We start from the raw sequence: 22,105 nt of genomic DNA, 5'->3' as shown, positions 1-22,105 counted from the left end.
TAACCTTTCTGAAGGTCTCGTTCAACACTTGGGCACACAAGATCACACTGGGGACAAAGTTCTAGTTCTCACGCTGCACGACCTCAAGAACAGCGGAACCGCAGCAGGATTTCCACGGTCATACAGCCCCTGAGACAGAATGCTGCAGAAGTAGTGGACCTTACAGTGGATGAAGATGGTGAGTTGCATTGCTCTGAGAAATCTCTTCCATTTTCAGAAACGGGTTGATCAGTGTAAGGGGAGTGGAGTTCATGGCATCAGTTATAACATACTGTTCAACGAAAAAGTCTCAGTTCTCAACAAACTAATTTCCAGGCCTGTCAGAAAATCCTCCTGTGGCCTTCCTTTTAAAATTAAAACTTTAGCTGTTCCCAACGGATCCACTAGATCTGATTTCTCTTCCAAAACTGACTTGGGTGTGTGTCTGAGGGCTGACTCACCAGGCAGAAATTACAGAACAGGTTGGAACTACTTCTTCAGAAATATGCACTTACTTCAATACAGCACTATAAAAGGCAAATCTATCGGTGCCTATGCTTTGGAATAGTTGCTGCTCTTTCAGGCCTTGGAATAAAAATAATTAAAAAAAAAAAAAACAGAAAAAAAAAACCCAACCAAACCCCAGCCCCACTAGTGAAGTATATTAGATTTCTGAAGCTGTAACCTTTCATTGTTTCCTAATATTAAAACCTACTGGCACTTAGTAAGTCTATTCCTGCTGAAAACTCTTCAGAGCAACTTCCAGGTATTGTCAAAAGTTGAGAGAAGGAAAAAAAACTAAAGCTCATGTACATTTTTGCAGGTTTATTTTTTGTGGTGGTGGTTTTGGGGGTTTCTTGGGTGCATGTTACTTTTCGTGTTGAATAAAAGATTTTTCCTGTTGGGGTTTCGTCCGCGAGTGCGTTGCATGCTAGTATCTCACAATATCTTACTCTTCAAGTTGTCTTCGTTTTTGGGGTGGGTTGGAGAGTTGAAAGGGTTTGGAATTGGGGTTTTTTGTTTGATGGGTTTTATGAAAGAGGGTAGGTTGATTTACAGATTCTTTTCTTTATGGATTTACTGTGAAATACCCAACAGCCCTATAATTGAAGGGGAGTAAGCATTTATTTTATTATTATTTAATGTATAAACTAAAGTTATAGAATTTAATTTTAAATTCAGGAACCAAGTGGTTTTTAAAAAGATTATTGCTGAATTAACTTTTATTTCTGCAATGTGTATATTTAAGACCAGCTGTTTCTCCCTCTCCTGCGCCATGGAAATACCTCTCTGAGGTGAATCTTCCAGGATTTTGGGGATACAAATTTCACACATGAGCTACTAGCGTAAAATGATAAACATTCTGAATGAACACTATTAGAAGGCAGCTACGCACTTTACCATAATTTTACTGATGTCTTCAAAGCTGCTGGTCTTAAAACTCTGCTACCTACTTACATGAGCATTAAGGATAATACCTCCATCTATCTTCCTGGGTTACTGCCTGTGAAGTGTGTTGGAATTCAGTTTCTCTTGGCTAGTAGTCTGAGATTGACCAGGCCCACTGGCTTTTGCTGTTTTTGCAGAGTAGAAACGGAACTGTCTGTATTGCTGATGGTGACTCAAAACAGTACCAGGCTGGCAGGGTGATTGAGGCTGATAGAATTTAGAATTGCCTGGCTGCAGGGTTGCTTTCAGAGTGTATTAGCATCCAGTCTTAAGTCCTGTGTGATCACATATCAATGTTAGGCTATACATGTCCTATATACTTGGTTTTTTTCTGAATTTGATCATTAATATGTTTCCCCAAAAATGTGCCTTTAAATAAAACCAGTAGATTGGAATGCATCGTGAAAATCCAAAAGAATTTAAATGTATGTATAGGGTCATGTTTTTTTAATGTGATGAATTGGAAGACTTGCAAGAAGGGAGATACATTTATTCTTTTGCTCACTGAGTTAATGATATACCTACTAGATGTAGAGAGAAATCTTGAAAACTAGTCATATTTTATTTTGAGACTTTGTGTAAGGGAAGTATTTGAAGTGTCTTGATGCCTTTTTTTTTCCCCGATACCCATGCAGACATTTTTACTAAAAAAAACCTGAGCTGTTTCTGATTATATTCCCTTTTATGGTATCTCATATTCCTAGTTATGTCATTGCCTTGTCAGTAATTAGAGAGAAATGTCAAACTTAAGTCAAAGACTTACTTTGTCAAAACTGAGTTTGAATTATACCACCAAGTGGTTTATAAAATTTAACCTGTTTACAACTGTGTAGTAGAGAACAAGATTTATCAAGTGTTTGGTGTATTTCCCTGGATCCAATTACATACATTGCTGACTATTACCTTTACAGTACACAAAATGAACATGTACGTACTTTTAACAGAAGTCTCAATTTTGATTTAATGAATCTGCTTTTACTGTGTATTGAGACTAGCAACCAAGTTTATTTTGCTATAGCCTTTAGTAGTAATATGTGTCTAGAATGATTGGTTTGTAAAGCAGTACTGCTAGTTTAGATGTTAAGCTGTTCTTTGATAGTTATCTAAAAGTTTTTCTGTGCTTTGTAGGCTTTAAAAAAAGGTAAGAAGAGTAATAAAGTAGTCTGCCTGTGGATTTGCGAAAGATTTCAGCAAGTGTTTTCATCATGAAGTAGCAGAGTAACTTAATTTCATTTCTAGTAGTAATTTTTTCAGTAAATAAAAAATTGATGTGTCAGATTTGGTTGAGAATTGATTTTATATTAATTCTTAAAATTTGAGTTTATTTAAAAAAAAAAGATAAATTCCACCTCCCAAGTGAAACAGCACTAACTTTTCTACATGTCAGCCTTTTGTGTTCAGACTTTCTTAGCATCTGGTAAGACCAGAATTGAGAATTTCTTTTGCAAAATAATGAAAAAACCCAGCAACAACAATAAAACCCCCAGCAGCTTTTAAAGCTTAAACATGAAAGCTTTTTTATTTTGCTAGAGCCAACAGTCGTGCCAACCACATCAGCTAGAGTGGAGCCGCAGGTTGTGAGTTCTGCTTCCAGTAACAGTTCTAGTACGTCTACCTCAGAGCAGGCCTCTGATGCAGCTCCGAACGTCTCCAACGGCCAGCCCTCTGCAGCACCAGAGACGACTTCTAGTCTTCCCAGTGGCGGCACTGCTGGTCCTTCAGCTGGAGGTACAGAATAAGAGAGCCTTCTAACCTCTTGTGTTGCCCCCTAGTCCAAAGGGCGTACAGAACGCTAATTGGCATTCTCTAGATCAGATGGCGTGTGAACTTCTAGTACTGAATGTAACAGGAGTAAGTTGAGACGACAGGAACCTGAAAAAGGTCATTGATTTCTCCCCGGAGATGAAGGAAGTTGTGCTGGAGGCTTCTGCTTTTGCTTATTGGAATGATTGGGTTATACCTCGCTTATTGAGGAGGTAGAAGGTAATTCACAGGGAATTAAGGATTAATTGCAGTGTGCTACAGGGGTGGTTTTTTTTTTAACGTGTATTGTAAGAAAGTGAAGGATACAGAGAGAGTCCTTGAACCTCCCCCTGAAGATTACTTCACTAGAAGCACATTTATAGAGGCCTGTATAGATACTGACCTATAATAGAGCTGTACAGGCAGGTAGCACTCATATCATCTCTGAAACGTGGGTGCTGTGCCCCTAATCTGCAAGTCAAGTGAGGTATGAAAAGCCTGAAATGACCACAGTTGTACAAGAATTCGAGGTCTCTGCAGACTAACCACAGGGACAATCTTTCCTCCTTTCCCTACTGATAATATGTCTTAAACTGGTGGAATAAGGCAAGTGTCACTTCATGTCCTCTAATGGTTTCCATGAGTACATCCACCCCAACCATTCAGCTTTGGTTCATTTAGCTGGCATAGCTAAATCTTTTCATATCCTGTTGGTTTTGGTTTAGTATAGCTCTGTTTTTCAGTTGGTTAATTATTTAATTGTGAAGTACAGTATTAATTTTTTTTTCGGTTTAAGACACTGTCTGATAGTAGCCAGCTTTACTAATTTCTTTCACTTCAATATTAACTTTCTTTATCTTCAAGATGATGTAAGAAGAACTGCATCTAATACAACACTGGAAACTGGCCCTCCGGCCATGCCAAGGTTACCGTCGTGCTGCCCTCAGCATTCTCCTTGTGGAGGACCTTCACAGACTCATCATGCATTGGGGCACCCGCATACAAGCTGCTTTCAGCAGCATGGCCACCACTTTCAACATCACCACCACCACCACCACAACCCTCACCCAGCTGTTCCGCTGTCTCCTTCATTCAGTGACTCCAGCTGCCCTGTTGAGAGGCCTCCTCCAGTGCCTGCACCTTGTGGAGCAAGCAGCAGTTCTGGCACCAGTTACCATGACCAGGCAGGTTTAATTTTTGTGACTTTCTCTTTGAGATGTCCAGTTGTTAGAGAAAGGAGATAATAGGATAGGATGTTGCATGGTGGATTGTTCTCTTGTTCTGTAGCAGGCATTATAGAAGGGAACTAAAAGAAAAATTTGAGCTAAAATATATGGACATGAAAATTTGAAATTTTACACAAATGCGTAATCCAACAAGTAATCATTGACAGCTGACATCCCCTCTTTTTGACTGTAAGTGGCTGTTTAAGCAAACCAAACATAAATACCTTGAAATAAACTGTCTGTGATAGCAGTTGTGCAGTGCAAGTAATTGAGCTGCCTTAAAGCAAGAAAAAATCAAGTCTAATGTTCTGCTTATGAAAGTTATAAAATAATTGGTTACTCTTCTAAAAGCATTTTTTGAGATTTTAAGTGACTAAAATCACAGCTCTAAAACAATACGGTTATAAGTAAGAGCAGTACTGTGCAAACTTAATTTACAACATGCAACACTGTCGATCTGGTTTCTCTTTTAAGTGTAATACATTAGGCACAACTAAAACACGAAAGATTGTTTTTTCCTCCCAAATTTTTCAAGGCATGGAGCTCCCATATACTCACTGATTAATCCATCATAGGGGTTTTGGTGGTGTGTGTTGTTTTTTTTTTTCTGTGTGTGTGTGTGTGGTATTTCAGTCTGATGTAATGAATTTAGTCTCTCTTACCAGATTTAAAAATATAGGAAAAAGGAATGTTAACCATGTTTAAAGAATATTCCAGAGTTGAGCCTTAAAACTTTAAAATCTGGATCCCAGTTGCTTATGATAGTATTTATTTTTTTTCACACTGTGTTTGAGGGTGACTTTGTTTTCAATGTCTGAAAAAGGGCTTGAAAAAAGATGGTTTGTTTACACAGCAGGCATTGCCGGTAGACTTAAGCAGCAGTGGTATAAGAAGTCATGGAAGTGGTGCTTTTCATGGAACATCTGCTTTTGACCCCTGCTGTCCTGGTTCTTCATCTCGAACTGCAATTTATGGGCATCAGGCTGGTGCTGGCCCAAGCCAGTCCATAACAATAGATGGGTATGGATCGAGTATGGTTGCACAGCCACAGCCACAGCCGCCTCCTCAGGCATCGCTCTCTTCCTGTCGGCATTATATGCATTCTCCTTGTAAGTCCTGATAAGTACTGGGTACCTGGGGGGGTGGGGAACCAACTAAATAACAGAAAACAGCTTCCTGGCAATCGATGAAAACTCTCACTAGCTGCTTGCTTCGATCTTGGAGCTAGCCTGGCAAAACGCGTATTAAGAAACAAAACAGTTCAGCTTGTGTAGTGGATTTGAACAGGATTAAGGTGAAGTTAAAATATTTGCTTTTGAGTGACCTTAATAACATTCAGACTTTAAAAACTGTATTTACTATGAAAATATTTTTGATCTACTTTGTATTTTAGCAATGCCTTTTTATTTCTTTCCCCTTGGTGTGTCTCCTGTCCCATTCCCCCAGTGAGTTTTGCCAAAGGAAGCTCAGTCAGCTCATTTGTCTGACTATGATTTCTTGGGTTTGGGTTTTATTGTCTCTACAGACTGTGGTGGGGCAGAGGATTGAATTTTTTAAGGATTAACAACAAACTTGAGTAAAACTTCTTACCATATATACCTTTACCAGCACGCATCACACAGATTATTTTTTTTTTGGGGGGGGGGGGGGGGGCTTAACCAACATTGGCAAGTGGAATACTTTTGGCTGATGGAAGTGTGGGTTCCTTTCACAGTATATTGCTGGAATCACTTTATTTAAAAACTGCATAAACGCGTATTCCCATGTGGCCACAGGTGTAATAACACTGAAGCACCTGTGTGAAGATATTTTTTAAAATGAATTTAGCTCAAAACCTGTTGCTGACCAAATTAAAAGCACTTGATGTTTTCATTGCAGATGCTTCTTTGACCAGACCTCTCCATCATCAAGCTTCTGCATGTCCTCACTCTCATGGAAATCCTCCTCCACAGCCACAGCCTCCACCTCAAGTAGATTATGTTATCCCTCATCCAGTGCATCCCTTCCATCCTTCAATCTCCTCTCATGCATCTTCTCATCCTGTGCCACCTCCACCTCCACCACCAACTCATCCTTTAGCCAATGCAGCTGCTCCAATACCACAGCATCTTCCTGCAACACACCAGCCTATATCCCATCACATCCCTGCAACAGCACCTCCAGCACAGAGGCTACATCCTCATGAAGTGATCCAGAGGATGGAGGTCCAGAGAAGAAGAATGATGCAACACCCAACGTATGTCACAAATGTACTCAGAGCAATATCTAAACATATAGTTCGTTTCCCTCAGGTTTGTAAAATGTTGCATGTGAATCTCAAACTGTTAAATGCATGGTTAGGAACTGTTAAGTGTTAAACCATGGTAAGAAGTGTCTTTACACATACTGTCACAGTCATGTGAGCATTAAGACTTGCACCTGTTCCATTACATTTCTCGGTAGCGTCTCCAGGTAAGGCACAAATGGGGCATGGAGGGGAAGGTTACGTTTCTCTTGCCCGTTACTCATCTTCCAGATAACAGGCAGGAATTCTTTTTCAAACTGGTCATTCTAGAAAGTACATCATAAGCTCCTTTCAAATGTGTTCCTTGACACAGGTTCCTTTGTTTTGCCTTGTTTGATGCTGTTAAGATTCTTTTTACCTAAATAATGCTTTAAAATAAAGGGAACGAGTTATTCTAAGAGACTCTTTATCAGGTTTAATTCAGATTTAACCTTAGGTACTTACCTAATGCCTTGATCTTTAGAAGAAAAGGAAAAGACTGAGTAGTACCTGTAAGAGAATGTGACCAATGTTGAGATGTAGCTTTGGTGATAATTGTTTAAGAGATGCTACTGTTGTTGCTAAGCTAGATTCATGACACTAGTATTAACAGAAATCATGTCAGCACTGGCTTCGTATTCAATCATGAAGTAGCTGATTTTCATTCTGGAGATAAAGCTTTTAAATATCCAAGAGAAATTTAAGAATGAGCTCTCTAGCTGTTGTTCCTAACTTTGTTACGCAGATTCTGCTGGTAACTAACTTAAAACTGATTTAGAAGTTAATAATTGAACAAGTTTGCTTTAACTGCAACTTTTGAGGCAGTTTCCATGTAATTCATAAAAATACCTATAGACAGTAACTGCTCACAAAGTGGCACGGACAGACTTTCCCTCCCCTGCCCCCCAGGAAAGTCAGATATAGCCCTGCTTCCTCAGTCATCAAAACTTTGATCAGTCTGAACCTGTACTTGTTCTTTTGTAACCTTTGCTATGCAAGTGGCGTAACCTCTAAACACCCTAACCTAAATGCACCAGCACACTGCTTGTGTGTGTCTGTGATTATGCAGTCATACCCAAAAATTAATTTTGGAACATTCAAGCCAGTGAATGTGAGACAGCAAGATAGCATTTTAAGGAAAAGTAATACTGGTAGCTATCTCACCAGTTCTGGAAACTTTTTGGTAGTTTTGGGATTGGAAATGTGAATATTGGCACTTCTTAGCCTAGTGGATTTTCTTTGTATGTATAGAAACTGTAGTCAAATGTCGATGATAGGTTCTTCCTTGACATTCTCTGTGAAGTCACCAGTCTCAGGTCAGACTGCCAGTTTGCTCAGCGAGGTTTCTGCTCTATAGTTTTGTTTTGTCACCTTATGAGATTGTTCTGCCTGCCCTTGGTCTATCTCTTTCCCTCTAATCCTCATACAAATTACGTGCAAAATCAGTTTTGTAAGTGTCTTGACCCAACCTAATATAAATCAGACATATAAATCTGACCACCCAAAACTTGTGTACGTTCGCTCTGTTATTTAATGCACAGACTGAGACTGCCAGCAGACTTGCAGCTCCTTCTGGTTCTGTGTCCCAGCATCTCAAAGTGCGCTTAAGGTGATCTTTCTAGAAAGAGGACATGGGATAGTCTAGTGCTTGTACCTTCTGTCTAACAATGTAGGAATTTTTCAGGATTGGAAGTAGAGAATGGCTAGAGTCCTTGCTGTCATGTCTCAGGTATGGGTACGACAGCTGTAACTTCTTTAGGGGCTTGGAATCAGCCACAAAATGCAGTGTGTGAGGGTGTGCTGCATTTATGCAACATAAGGGTTTTCTGTTTCTTTTAAATCTGATCACCCACTTCATACAAAGATTGTGGTATAGACAGCCTAGGAGTTTTACATTCATAGAAATAGTTTCCAATGTGTTTCTTTTAAATTAAGACTCATTTGAGGAAAAATGGGCCTACATGACATTCAGTTTTCATGGAATTATGGAAGTCATTTTGCTGTGGTGGTTTTTTTTCATTAAAGTATGCCCTTCTAGGTTTTTCCCGGTAGCTATTTGATAAACTGAAGGGAGGTGAAACTAGGTTCTGCTGATAGGTCTGTACATTGTAGAAAACCAATACTTCTATCATAATTTATACAAGCCTGACAGAGAATAACGTCCTCTTAAGTAACTTTGTCTGGTCTGCTTTATCAGGTGGTTTAAACTGGTACTGAATCTGAGGAGTGTGCTACTTTTGGCAAAATCCAAGTTTCTAGGTTGAATAAAAAAAAACTTTTATGTATTGAAAGCAATGAAAAGGAAAATATCAGTCGATTTCTTCCTGTAACTGGGAAGTGGTAAAGGAACAGAAGTCAGTCAGCAGGTTTCTTTGAAGATTTTTTGAAAGCCATAGTTGTTCTGTACCAGCTGGCACGGGAAAAAAAACAGTGTGCTTTTACTACTTGAGCTGTGACGCAGACATGTTTCAAGGAGAATGTCCTCTGATTAGTGTATCAAGGTTCCCCTGATTACTTTTGCTGGTAATAGTTTGACTAGAAATAAACCATGGCATAGCTGTGAATGACTCTGAATCTCAATGTGACTGTCAGGTGGCCTTAATTGCCTACCTGCAGTTTGAGGTTTGGATTAAACACTTTTGTCAGTCCTTCTGTAGTTATGTCTGCTAAGTGAAGGGCAGATCACAGTAGCTGAAGCTGGCTTTGTCTTTGCATATCAAATCTGTATTATAATTATTTTCTAATTTGTATCTAAAGTTGAAATTAAAATACTGTATGGGGAGTTTTGTTTGGTTTTTTTAGTTTAAACACATTCCAGTAATTCAGTCTGTAACATTTTGATGATGGATGTTGCTTTCTTGATACTAACAAGTATGTGAAATTAACTGTTTCTGTTTCATGTCATTTAGACGTGCTCATGAGAGGCCGCCTCCGCACCCTCACAGAATGCATCCCAATTATGGTCATGGGCATCACATTCATGTGCCTCAGACAATGTCTTCCCATCCTCGACAAGCCCCAGAGAGATCTGCCTGGTTAGTGATCAGATACTATTTTAGTTCTTTGGTACTCGGGACAAAAGACTATAATGTACTGATCACGGTGCTGATAATATTGTCTGTGACTTTAGGAAAAGCTGCATGCACCTGGACTTGAAAATTTGTAGACATTGATATAGTTTTGACTGCTTTGAGTACTCTTTATGTTAAATGTATTTCTAAGCTTTTTTTTATCCATTGCTTGTAAAATGGAATTGAGTTTTACTGACTGTAGGTAGCTATTTCAAGAACTGATTTTAAAATAGGCAAGTAAAACATTGCTGAAAACTGTTGTTATATTTATGCTTTTTGTACAATAGAGGTTTGGATTTGAGTTACCAATTTATTGTCTCCCTTTTGTCTGAACTTATTTAAAATTGTGTCAGGCCCACTCATGAAGCTTACATTTAAGTTTCATAATGTATTTATTATTTTAAAAAATGAAAAGATACTTCTGACTGTTAGGGAAGAGGTGCATGCATGACAGCTGCTGTTCCCACACTGTGAGCTATAGAAAAGACTCCACACTGATCATATTCCTGCGCACAATAAATGTGGAGCTGTCTCATGATTTATCACACTAAATCTTCACAGCTGATTTAAAAACAACTAAGTTATGATAGGACTGAGAGAATTCTTTAGCAAAGTTTAGATAAGTTTAATTATTTTTTTTTTAAACTGTAAAACTGTTACAGTAGCTGTGCTGGTGTTGTGTGCTTTCCAAAGCAGTGGAATTGTATCTGGGAGTCAGGATGTACCTTTACTGTAATGCCACTTTCATTCATGTGACAGGGAACTGGGAATTGAAGCTGGTGTGACTGCAGCTACTTACCCTCCAGGGCCCTTGCATCCTCACTTGGCCCACTACCATGCACCTCCTCGACTTCATCACTTGCAAATAGGAGCTCTTCCTCTAATGGTAAGGAGATAGCTCACAAAAAATGATGGTCATTGGTCATTTTAATTATTTTATTTGCCAGGGAAGTTATTTTGAGGTTTACTGCATTTGATTGGATACATGTACGTTGCTGTAAACATCAGTGGCTCAACTGAAGAGGAAAATAAAATACTGCAGTGTTACTGTGTGTTGCTCCCAGATAGGGAACTAGAACAGGCTCGTTGTTTAATAAGAGAAAACAGTATAGGCCACTAACATTTCTAACTTCAGCTTTTGTAAAATGAAACATATTTGAATTAAATTGTCACTTGCATTACAATGCATTGACCCTCTGCATCTGATTTTTAAAGTTCAGGTGGTTCTTAAATAAGTTTTGGATTGTTAAAGGTACCAACTTTTCACCCAGTGCATGAGGAATAGCACTGGTGCTTTATTTTAAGGTGTGTATACAGCACAGCTAGAACTCCATCTAGAGATTCGGTTATTTTCAAATAATATTTGATGTTCATCAAACTAATTCAGTGTGATAAAATACATGATTTTGTAGCATTAAGTGTTATAAGCAACAGGAAGTGTGAGGGTGAACTAGTCCCTTGTTACGCTTAACTTTTTTCAGTCTACAGTAGAAAACCAAGGAAAATCAGTGTAACTCTTGACTTCTACAGAGTATTATTTTTGAAAGAATGTCTGTAGGTTTGTTTAGAATACTCATTAATTTTGTTTAATGAAAATTCACAAAGACACAAATTTAGTTTAACAGAGTATGTTTAGTGTTTCTATGTGATATTCTGTGTGGCTAACCCATGTTATTTAACCCTCTTAAAGCAAGATAATCTAATAAAAATTGTGGGATCATCCGTAAAATATTAATTAAAAATCAACCTGCAAGTCTTGTCCATCCAGAATTCCTCTGTTAGTAGCCAGAACTGACATCTAGGGATTGAACTGTAAATTTACAACCAATACTGTAATAGCTGTCTCTGCATAGTCTGGTTTTGCATTCTTTGTTCCTTGCTATTTGCTAACAAACATGATGATAATCCTTAAGAAGTTCCTGATATATCAGGGTTGGTATTTTGTTGATGCACAACTTGCATACTTATCACAGACTTTCTAGAGCAGTCTGTAGAATTTGATATTTTTGTGTAGCCCACAAGATTCTTACTGCATAACCTTATCTCCTGTGCATCATCTATTCAGATTAAGATTTTCTGCATTCTTCTTCAGTTAGGTGTCAGGGTTTGTTTTTTTTTTCAAGTGGATGAAAAATGGCTTGCGCCTCTCACATTTAGTTTGTGTTGGACTGTAACAGACAACATCCATTCTTTTAAATTTTCAAAGAGAAAGGGCCCTCTCAATAGTTCAGGGAACTGCAGTTGCATTAGGAGGCAGGGAGTTAAACATGCCTATTTTTATCTCTTTTTCTGTCAGGGCTAATAAGTTGGTTATGGGATTTATTTCCACTATTGCTGTGAGGTTTCTTAGAGTTCAGCTCATCCTTGTATTCCAGCATGATTAGAAACTTTTGACTGTTTAGCTTTCATAGGGGTATTCCTACAACTAAATCGTTACACAAGCAAGTAGTCAGGACCCTGCTGTTTATCTTCTTTTTAGCAGTAGAATGGAAGAAAGATGTAACAGAGAATCTCCAGAAGTATTTCTTGAATGTGATAAACTTGTCCTTCTGCTCAGTGACTGCTGTTACCAATTGATAAAAGTGTCAGATGAAATAGGGTTCTTCAACTGCACAGAAACGTGCATGTGTAGGGGTATCTACTCCGCATAACAGTAATTCATGGATCTCTGGATGAAATTGAATTGAAGTTGTTTGTATGTTGAGGTTTTGTATACACTGTACGGACAGCGTGATTTATAGTGTGTAAACTGATGTAAGCAGTACTTCCTCAAATGTTGGGATGTGTTTAGTACTTTGTTATGATCAGATCAAGTGTTACTTGAAGTTCCATTCTGAGTCTGCCTAAGTTGAAGCGTTTTCAGGTTATACACACTAGAAGAACATAAAGGCAGGTTAGAGCACTGCTAGCAGTTATCTATACAATAAGTTCAAAGCATTACAAATGTATTTTGATGATTCTTCCCCTTCTATGGCAGTAAGGAAAGCCAAAGTTTTCTTCATTTGCATGTATGTGAGTACAGCAGATCTTTCAGCAAAATTGACTTGGAATATAGAGTAAATATTCAGTCAAGTTTTTATTCTAACTTAACTGGATATTTTTTAAAAAGTGCCATTTTAGTTTGTACTGAAGAGCAACAAATTAACTGCAGCTGTCACCTGGGGTTTTTCATTGTAACTTTAGGAACAGGGGCCAGGGAGGAGAGGCTGAACCATGATTAGAGTCCCTCTGCTAAGTGGTTAATTTTAAGAGGAGTGCTTTCTTTCAGTAAGTACAGAGGGTACTAATTAGCAATTGATAAGCCTCATTACTTGTATTCTTGATGCAGGTCTCATCAAATGTTGATGATCTCCATTCTGGGGGGGAGCTGGGAGGGGCAGGGGGGAGGTCTTTTAAAGTAAGTGGTGCAGTAGCTGAACTACAAAATTAATTTGTGTGGAGTCCACTTTCTGAAATAGCATGCTAGCTAATAGGCAGTTTGTGTTTTTTCTGTCTGTTCTGGAGTCTTAAAACCCCTTCAAACTACTGCCAGACCATAAAGGGCATAATGGATTATTTGGGTTTTCATGTCACTAGTACTCTGTGTCAATTTCAGATTTTAATTAGATGCAGATAAACTAATCTTCATCTTGTCAGTGCTGGAATATGTAGACTGCTGTTCTAATCCTTGGGGAGACAGAGTGATAGAGATATGTTGGGGAGATAAATAGTGTTCAGCAGGTTTGACAGCCCACATAAAGGGTGGGGGAAACAAAATCTTCTTTTTTGTTAGCTCAGTTGAAAAAACTTTTAACCTGTTTAAATGATGCTCCAGGAGGAATCCTAGATGAAGAGCAGTTAAAAAGAGCTTGCTTCATATCTAGACAAGGATCAGGCTGCTCCCCTCTTCAATTTAACACAATTACCTTAAGTGTAACCCTGGCTTAGAGTAGTTTGTGTTCCCATCATTATTGCTTTAATGCCATGTACGTACTGAGGAAACATCTTCTGTCAAAGTGGGTTTTTTTAGTGTAATTTGCTATAAAGTTTCAAAAGTCTGCAGGCATTCATTGAGAAATTTAATTTAGTTCTGCTTTAAAACAGGACTTTGCTCTGAATATGAGTTAGTTACTAAGACGCTTTAAAGAAAATCGGCGCTTTATATTTTAAATCTGCTCTGCTAAAGAAAGGGTTATTTTTATGAATTGGGTTTGTTCCTCTTTGTTGTTCAATGGAGTGTAGGGTGGAAGGTTAAAACTAGGTGGTCTAGTTTCTCCCCCATCCATCTTCTCCTTTTCATAGTCAAAGAAGAAAAATGATCTCTTCAGCAGTAAACAGAATTTTGAATGGAATATAGACCTGAAGTAAGTAGTATACCCTTTGTGCCTTTTAACTCAGTATACTTTTGTTTTGTTTAGGTGAATAACTAGCTACAGCTGGTCTGGAATTTTGACTATTTAAAACTTAAGCAACAAATGTGTTTTAGTTTTCTGTTTTATAAAAGGTATCTGTGGTGGTTTGACCCTGGCTGAATGCCAGGTGCCCGCTGAAACTACTCTATCACTCCCCTCCTCAACCAGACAGGAGAGAAAATAGAAAGGCTTGCAGGTTGAGGGTAAGGACAGGGAGATCACTTGGTAATTGCTGTCACAGGCAAAACAGACTCAACTTGGGGAAATGAGTTTTCTTACCATACAAATGAGGAAAACCCCTTTCTCCCTACTCTTCCCTTCTGCCCAGGCTTAATTCCTGATTTCTCTTTCTCCTCCACCCATGCAGCGCAGGGGAACAGGGAATGAGGGTTACGGTCAGTTCGTCACGTTGATTCTGTCGCTCCTTCCTCCTCACACTCTGCCCCCGCTCCAGCGTGGGGTCCGTCCCACGGGAGACAGCCCTCCGTGAACTTCTCCAGCGTGAGCCCTTCCATGGGCTGCAGTTCTGCACACGCTGCTCCAGCCGGGTCCCTCCCAGGGGGTGCCATCCTGCAGGCACAGACTGCTCCAGCGTGGGGTCCCCGGGGGGCCACAAGCCCGGCCAGCAAACCCGCCCCAGCCCGGGCTCCCCTCCCCACGGGGCCACAGGTCCTGCCAGGAGCTGCTCCAGCGCAGGCTGCCCCACAGGGTCCCAGCCCCCTTGGGGCACCCCCTGCTCCGGCGTGGGGCCCTCCCCGGGCTGGGGGGGATCTGCTCCCCCGTTACCCCCCGGGCTGGGGGCACAGCCTGCCTCACCATGGCCTTCACCGCGGGCTGCCGGGGCATCCCCGCTCTGTGCCTGGAGCACCGCCTGCCCCTGCTGCGCTGACCTTGGTCTCTGCAGAGTTGTTGCTCTCCCAAAGTCTCACTCCCTTCTCTTGCTGGTGCAGATTTTTTTTTTTTTTCCCCTTCTTAATACGCTGCCCCAGAGGTGCTGCCACCGCTGCTGATTAGCTCGGCCTTGGCCAGCGGTGGGTCCGACTGGGAGCCGGCTGGTGTTGGCTCCACTGGGCATGGGGGAGGCTTCTGGCAGCTTCTCACAGGAGCCACCTCTGCAGCCCCCCACTACCAAACCTTCCCATGCAAACCCACTACCAGTATCTTAAAATAATGGAAGCCATTTATGTGCCTCTCAAATTGTTTCAGCTACCTGTTAATCTAGGAAGTTCCTGGGATATGCTGTTCCAGTCTCTTGACTCCAGCTTCTTCTGCCTTTTTTTGAATAGTGTCTTGTTCATCGTGAATTGGCTGGGGGGGCAGGGCAGAATTTTCTGGACTTTACAGCTTGCTAGCTATGGTGTAATAAATATCAATAGGGTTGATGCAACCCTTGAGAAGACTTATTGATTTATTTGTGAACCTGGACTGCAGCTTGTCAGTCAGGGGGAGATCTCTGGACCATGATTTTAAAAAAAAAAAAAAAAGTTACTTATGGGAACTTCACCTCTCTCAGGTGTTACGCATGAAGCTTTCATATGCTGTCCACCCCTTTTTATTTCAGAGCCTTCCTGTTTTGTTCCTTTAACTGTTGACTGACTCATCAAGTGGTTGAGGCCATCTCTGCACTTGGTTGTAAAAATTGGGAGGGATTTGGAGGTATAGGCCATTAGGCCCCAGTATGTTATGGTAGGTGTGTGCTGGGCAGAGTAACATCATTCGGAGTGTAGTCATACAAGTATCACAGCTCTAAGAGCTGCAATTGTTCCATAGAAAAAAAGCCAACAAACTTGCTGTAAAGTATCTGAACACTTACCTTAAGGCTGTAACTTAAGGTAGCTGTTATAGTTCAAGGTGAACTTTAGGTTTGAAATAGCCTTGATTAGCTGCATTAAATTTAACTGCATTTTTCAAATAAGGAAAGGCACTCTTGTAATGCAGCTGCTGCTTTTTTTCTTAATATAAACATCAATTACTGTCCAGGTTTTGGTAGAATATAGGCTGTTGCAGAGCTCTCATTTTATGTTCCACTCAGACGCAGATATAGTTGGGTTTTAGCTGTGCAGCACATGTTCCTTAGCACAGTGTTTATGAAAACTGCAACTTTTCCTTGCTTGATTTTGGCTTAAGATATTAATTGATCAGCTTTATTTCCTTTTGGGTATTCATGTGAACCTAAGCAATTAACTGGATAAGCTTAGTGTTGGGATTTATTTACTATGTATGAAGATCTTATATAAGTATGAAGATACTTAAATGTGAACCATTGAATAAAAGCTTGGGATGGACAAGATTAGTAGTACCATGCAAAGGAAGAATTGCTTCATGGACTGTGGCAACTGAAAGGCAAAAAGATCCTGGAAAGATGGGAGGTGTTTAAAGGAAGGTAGCAAGGAAGAAACTATTTCCTGCAGGTTAGGTGTTTCAAGCTCTTTCAGCATGCTTGTGTTCAGATGTAGCCTTGAATTTTTTAGTTGCTGCAAATTTTTGTGGTAGTGGGAGGTGTCAGTAGAAGAAAGTGTAAAACTAAAACAGATGATACTTGTTCTACAAGTAGCAAACAGTTCTTAGCAAACTTGTACTGGAATGTGCAGGTCCAGAGTAGGTTGCTTTGACTGTATCCAAAAGAATATATACGAGCACTTAGTGCAGACTGGCATTACCTTAAGCTCTTCCCTTTCTTCCTTAGCTTTGTGTGTTTCCTTTTTTCTTATGTTCAATATGAAAACTTCCTGAAATCACACCTACGTTTGTGTGTGGAGATGTTTCAGGAGAGCTGAAATCTCTTTGCATTTGAAGCTCGATGGTAACTGTCAGAGGGATTTTAATTAGATTGTTCTTAGTTGGGCATTACTGATAGTTGTTTCTTGCCCATGTTTTCTGCAGCTTGTAGTCAAAAATGTAGTTAGTTAAAAATCTTGCTATGTTAGTGACTGCTTGTTCTGCAGGCATAGAAGTGCTATTTTTTTTCTTCACGAGGTGTTTTTTTCAAAAGACGGTGTTTTACTTGGCCAGAAATGTAAGCTGCACTCTCACAATATTTTATAAAAAAGCCTGTACATAATTCATGTTCAGATAATTTTGCAGAGCTTTTATGCCATTCCCCATCAGGATAATATAAAGGCCCATTTATCAGCATGAAAATGTATTGTCCCACCCAGTGTTTTTGTTGTTCGAGTAGTTTGTTGTGGTATATACTCTTGAGAAATTCTTGGTTGGTTTTGCAGCATTAAAATTAAATTTAGTAGGTTTCTTAAATAGTCTCCAGTAGCAGAATTTGTTCCAAATAGGAGACCTGTCTGCATGTCACTGCAGCTGGTAAGCTCTGATCTCTGAGGCAATTGGAACTGTAATTCTTGCATTACAGCAGTACACCTGTGACTTTCCAGCACCTGTAATGATGCAGTATCTCTGTTATCAGAGGCATTGTTTTCCAACAAACTGTTTCCAAATCCTGGTGAATCAAAAAAACGAGCCATGAAAGTCACTCCTGAAACTTGGGTTAGGTTTTGTGGAGACTTTCCTTTCCTCTGAGCAGAGGCAATCGATTGACAATGTCGTAACAGGCAATGGAAACTTCCAAGTGATGCCAGACAGCTCTCTACCTAGTTAGAAACCTGTGACAAGAGCTATGTGCGTAGTTGGATTAGCAACCTAGTTTTTTTAAATGGGTTTTCTCTAACTGGAAGAAAGTAGAATTACTTCAGTGGAGAATGGATCATAAATCACTGATTATCTGAGACAGATTTCTTACAATGTATTTTTTACAAATTACCATGTCTTTAGTGCGCTCTCCCAAATTCCTTTGTTACAGCTGCAGTTTACAGACCTGTGACACCAATAGATTGTTATTTACAGGAAGTGTTCAGGTGTGCAGATGAATATACATATCTTGTGATATAAAATTCTATATTTGCAGTTGTATTGAATCCACGTATTAGTATATAATCTTTGTAGATACACTCTGCGTATTGCATAACAACTTAGATCTTTAAATTGATACAGTGCTGCACTTTGCAGCAGTCATCCTGTCTTGTTTCCCAGCTCTAATTAGCACCAGACCAACAGATACTTAGGCTGCTTGTGAGAGAGGCACTCCCTGTATTAGTATTCTGGAAATAGTCTGAAAGTAAATTTTCAGTTTCTATTACTCTGGTTTGTAAGAATCTAATACTAATAGTGTCACTGTATTTGTAGCTTATATTGGCACTACACGGTCATCATTTAGCGAGCACCTTGTGAACTGCTTTAAAATATTCTGGTTTTCTTTTCTGGAAAAAAAATAGTATTTAGGGCAGAGAAATCTTTTCTGTCCCTGTCAGCTTTAAATTACTGGACTGGATTTGAAAAATGCAGAAAGGTAGCTTATTGGCGTGTTAACGTTATGCAAGGAACTTCGGCTCTGCCTGTGCTTTCTCACAAAGCATTAATTCAGTTTTACGCTTTTACATATGGTAAGTTTAGAAGTGTTTGCTGGAAATAAGAAAAGCCACGCATGAATACCTGACTTCATGAATAATGTCTGGGGTGTCTGACTTGTTGACAGCCTCATGAGATGAATTTTGAGCTGTCATGCAGCAGCAGAGATGTTACCAGCTGATAGCAGAGGAAGGAAGGTAGTACTTAAGCACTTCATGTTATTTCCAAATGAACTGCTGCTTACAGTCCTCGTATCAGTTACGCTCTACATGATTAAACACGCTGAATCTGCTGGTCGTTTGGGGTTTTTTTACCTGTTTTAAAAATTGCTGCTAATACCGTTATTCGTTCACCATGGGGGGGTAAAAATGGACAGCAGAAGCCCTGCTGTGGTGGTGGTCTGCTTTCCTGTATGAACAGCACTGGTTCTTGATGTGGCTGTAGGTGTGTCACTGGACACTGGTTATTTTTTTCACTGCTTGTATCTCTTTATATGCAAGGAAGTCAGCGGCTGCTTGAATTAGAGTGTATGTAGAGTTGCCTGTGACATTAGATCTGAGTTTTGAGTGTTACTGGTTTTTTTATCTGCCTCTAAATTTGAAGTGTGTCTGAAGATGTTGAGTTGTTTTGAGTAAGATAAGGATATTGTCTGTTTTTTCCAGACTGAGTATTTTAGCCTTGTTTCTTCTGCGGTACCAAAAATTTGTATTTGAGAACCTGTAGCAAGTCCTTCTTGTAACTTCATGCATAGCTTTTAGGTGTTTTGTTTACAAATATAGGTAGATATTTATGGCAGTTTTTATAGAGTTGGTTGAGATTTTGAGACCTGGGAGGTGAGACCAAGCAATATGTAATGCAGATGTGGAGAGACTGTAATAGAGGATCTAGTCTCGCTTCTGTTTTGCTTCTGGTTATGTTTAGAGAGCTCAGAGTGGTGATACGTTACGATGTCAGTTGGAACTGTATGCTCAAGCTGAGGGGTATAAATAATAAGTGATTCAATAAAAGCAAAAGGATCTTAAATTTTACAAAGTGAACAGTAAAATACTGAAACTGTTCTGAATAGGTTTAACTTAACGTCTGCTGTTTGAATAGGTACCAGACATGGCGGGCTACCCTCACATCCGTTACATTTCATCGGGATTGGATGGAACATCATTCAGAGGCCCTTTCAGGGGCAATTTTGAGGTTTGTAATAGAATAAAACTAGATATATGTCAAAATGTGTCATGAGGGAATATGGGGAGGGTGTATGGTAGACCTAGTTCTATATATAGATGTAAAAGTATCATAAAGAAAATACCCTTTATTTATAGAATGACCTCACTATCTTGAACTGGGATAAAAGTGTATTGAGCAGTCAGTCAATAAAAGGTGCCCTGGACAATGTAGGCTTAGGTCGTTATCCTGCTCTGCCCACTCTCCTGGTAGTAGGTGTAGTAGTCACTAGATATGTCGGTAGAAGGTAGCGGTGTCTCTGAATAACGATGCCAGGATCCTCCCAGTGAGGGTGAAACTTGGCAACTTCAACAGTGCTGTCCTGTTTGTTATGTAGTGCAGGAATTGAAACTGAGGGAAGAAAAGAAAAAAATAAAGGAGAAAATAAATGCTATCAGATGCAGAGAGTTAATGACCTAGTCCACTGAAAACATCTTCAGTGACATCTCATGGTTCTAATAAACTCATTGCTGGAGAAAAATAAATCATTGTATTTCAACATAAGCAACTTTTTTTTTTTTTTCTAGGCCTTAATGACTGTTAGAAAGCAAATATTTACGTAGTGCATTTTAATTGTATTTTCCTCATTAGACACGCAAGTACGTGTGAACATATCGATAACCATTCCTAGCTGACAAACAATTTATGATTATTATTTTTTTTTAATAGTAGTGTTTCCCTGTAACTTAAGATACCGGGCAGTGTTGTGTGGATTTTCCTACAGAAACTCACCACTTTTCCCACACAACGTACTCCTTTTTGTTTTGCCTGTATTTGAATAATATGGGAATTGAGTTTATCATTCTGCAAATGGGTTAGAATAAAATTCGTATTTGCTGAAGGTAGTTGAAATAACAGTTCTTACACTATTTATTCCTTGATAATTTTTTAGGAGCTGATTCACTTGGAGGAACGATTAGGCAACGTTAATCGTGGCGCAACACAGGGAACTATAGAAAGATGCACATATCCACATAAATACAAAAAGGTGAGGATTTCCCAAATTGTGGCCTGTCCATATTTCTTTGTAAAATGTAATAATGTTTATGTTTGTCAAATCTCCAGAAGTGTCAGCTTCAAAGAGTGCATGTTTTCTTATTTTGCAATTTCAAGGATTGTAGGCAAAGCTTACAATGCCGCTTCTTTCACAAAGAAAATTAAAAATTTGTCCCTAGATAAAGACCTACAGTAATGTGGTAAATGAAAGTGGTTTGATATGATTTAATAACTTGTCTAGCAGTTATGAATAACCTTGTGAGCAGTGAGATAACTATTGGTAATAGCTGAATTGTCAACAGACTTCAGTGATAACCCATCAAATAAAGTAAGATTTCATTTTTGCAACAAATTGTTCATGATGCTTACTTGCTTGGTATCATTTTAACCTTTGATCACATTAGGAAGCCTGGGACACTAGGAATTTTTGAATCTGTTACAGAATTTTGACAACTTAAACTCCAACTGAGAGACAACTTATTATACCATAAGATAGAATTCCATCCATCTTTACGTAGTGTTCTTTCACACTTGATAAATAGTGACTTAAGATACCAGGTTTGAAAGGATATTATTTTTTTTGCCTCTTCATGAATGAAATATTGTCTGTGTATAAATATCTTCCAAGTAAAAGGACTGGTTGCAACTATATGAAATTAATATATTCACATAACAGTAGTTAAATTTGAAATGTCCTGTGATTTTGCTCCAAGTGCTAGTTCTCGATTGTTTTGGCTCAAATACATTTGAATAAATCTTACGAAATGTTTTCAAAGAAGTATGTGTTGAATATGTATTAAAAACAGATTTTACTCAGTTTGTCAATAATGTCATCTCTACTAATAAGGTAACAACTGATTGGTTCTCACAGAGGAAACTGCACTGCAAACAAGATGGGGAGGAAGGAACAGAAGAAGACACAGAGGAAAAGTGTACCATCTGTTTGTCTATATTGGAGGAAGGTGAAGATGTCAGGTAAATAGTACCACTGAATAGATCAGAATGTACTGTTAATGTCCTGCCTTTGAGGCCATACTTGAACATGGTACACACTCTGCAATACCTAGGTTAACAGTTACAATTAAAGACTTACCTGTAATTGAGCCAATAAATAAAACAAGTTGCAACTGAAAAACATGCATTATTCAGTCTGTATTGCCTTTGGGTAGAATGCAGGTTATTTTCTTGTGGTCTTACGTAAGTTGACTGCCTGTCTTATAACATGAGCCCAAGCCCTGAATTAGTGAGGACTGTCAAATGTAGTTTTTATGGAGTAATGCTACTTCAGCTGTAACAGGTTTAAATCAGTGTGATACAGCAGAAGCTAGCTGATGCTTGACTACTTTGCCTGTA

At 39.2% G+C, this 22,105-nt stretch overlaps 1 protein-coding gene across 11 annotated transcripts in view; it reads left to right on the top strand.

Annotated features, from left to right (window-relative positions):
* The window catches only part of RNF111 (ring finger protein 111), a 60,956-nt gene that overhangs the window by 35,652 nt on the left and 3,199 nt on the right, over positions 1-22,105 (top strand). For 5 of the 11 annotated variants that reach the window (XM_080396615.1, XM_080396616.1, XM_080396618.1 and 2 more), the window contains exons 4-13: positions 15-178; positions 2,959-3,156; positions 4,036-4,355; positions 5,251-5,506; positions 6,276-6,633; positions 9,570-9,695; positions 10,491-10,617; positions 19,634-19,726; positions 20,649-20,744; positions 21,600-21,727. In XM_080396615.1, coding sequence (XP_080252741.1) covers positions 15-178; positions 2,959-3,156; positions 4,036-4,355; positions 5,251-5,506; positions 6,276-6,633; positions 9,570-9,695; positions 10,491-10,617; positions 19,634-19,726; positions 20,649-20,744; positions 21,600-21,727 — 1,866 coding nt within the window. Of the gene's footprint in view, positions 1-14; positions 179-2,958; positions 3,157-4,035; positions 4,356-5,250; positions 5,507-6,275; positions 6,689-9,569; positions 9,696-10,490; positions 10,618-19,633; positions 19,727-20,648; positions 20,745-21,599; positions 21,728-22,105 lie in introns of those variants that run through there. The other 6 variants (XM_080396612.1, XM_080396614.1, XM_080396613.1 and 3 more) reach the window with 6 other exon arrangements.

Source organism: Falco punctatus (assembly GCF_963210335.1).
Source record: "Falco punctatus genome assembly, chromosome: 7".
Taxonomy (NCBI): Eukaryota; Metazoa; Chordata; class Aves; order Falconiformes; family Falconidae; genus Falco; species Falco punctatus.
Note: the sequence above shows the minus strand (reverse complement) of the source record. Positions and strands in the feature narration are given on the sequence as shown.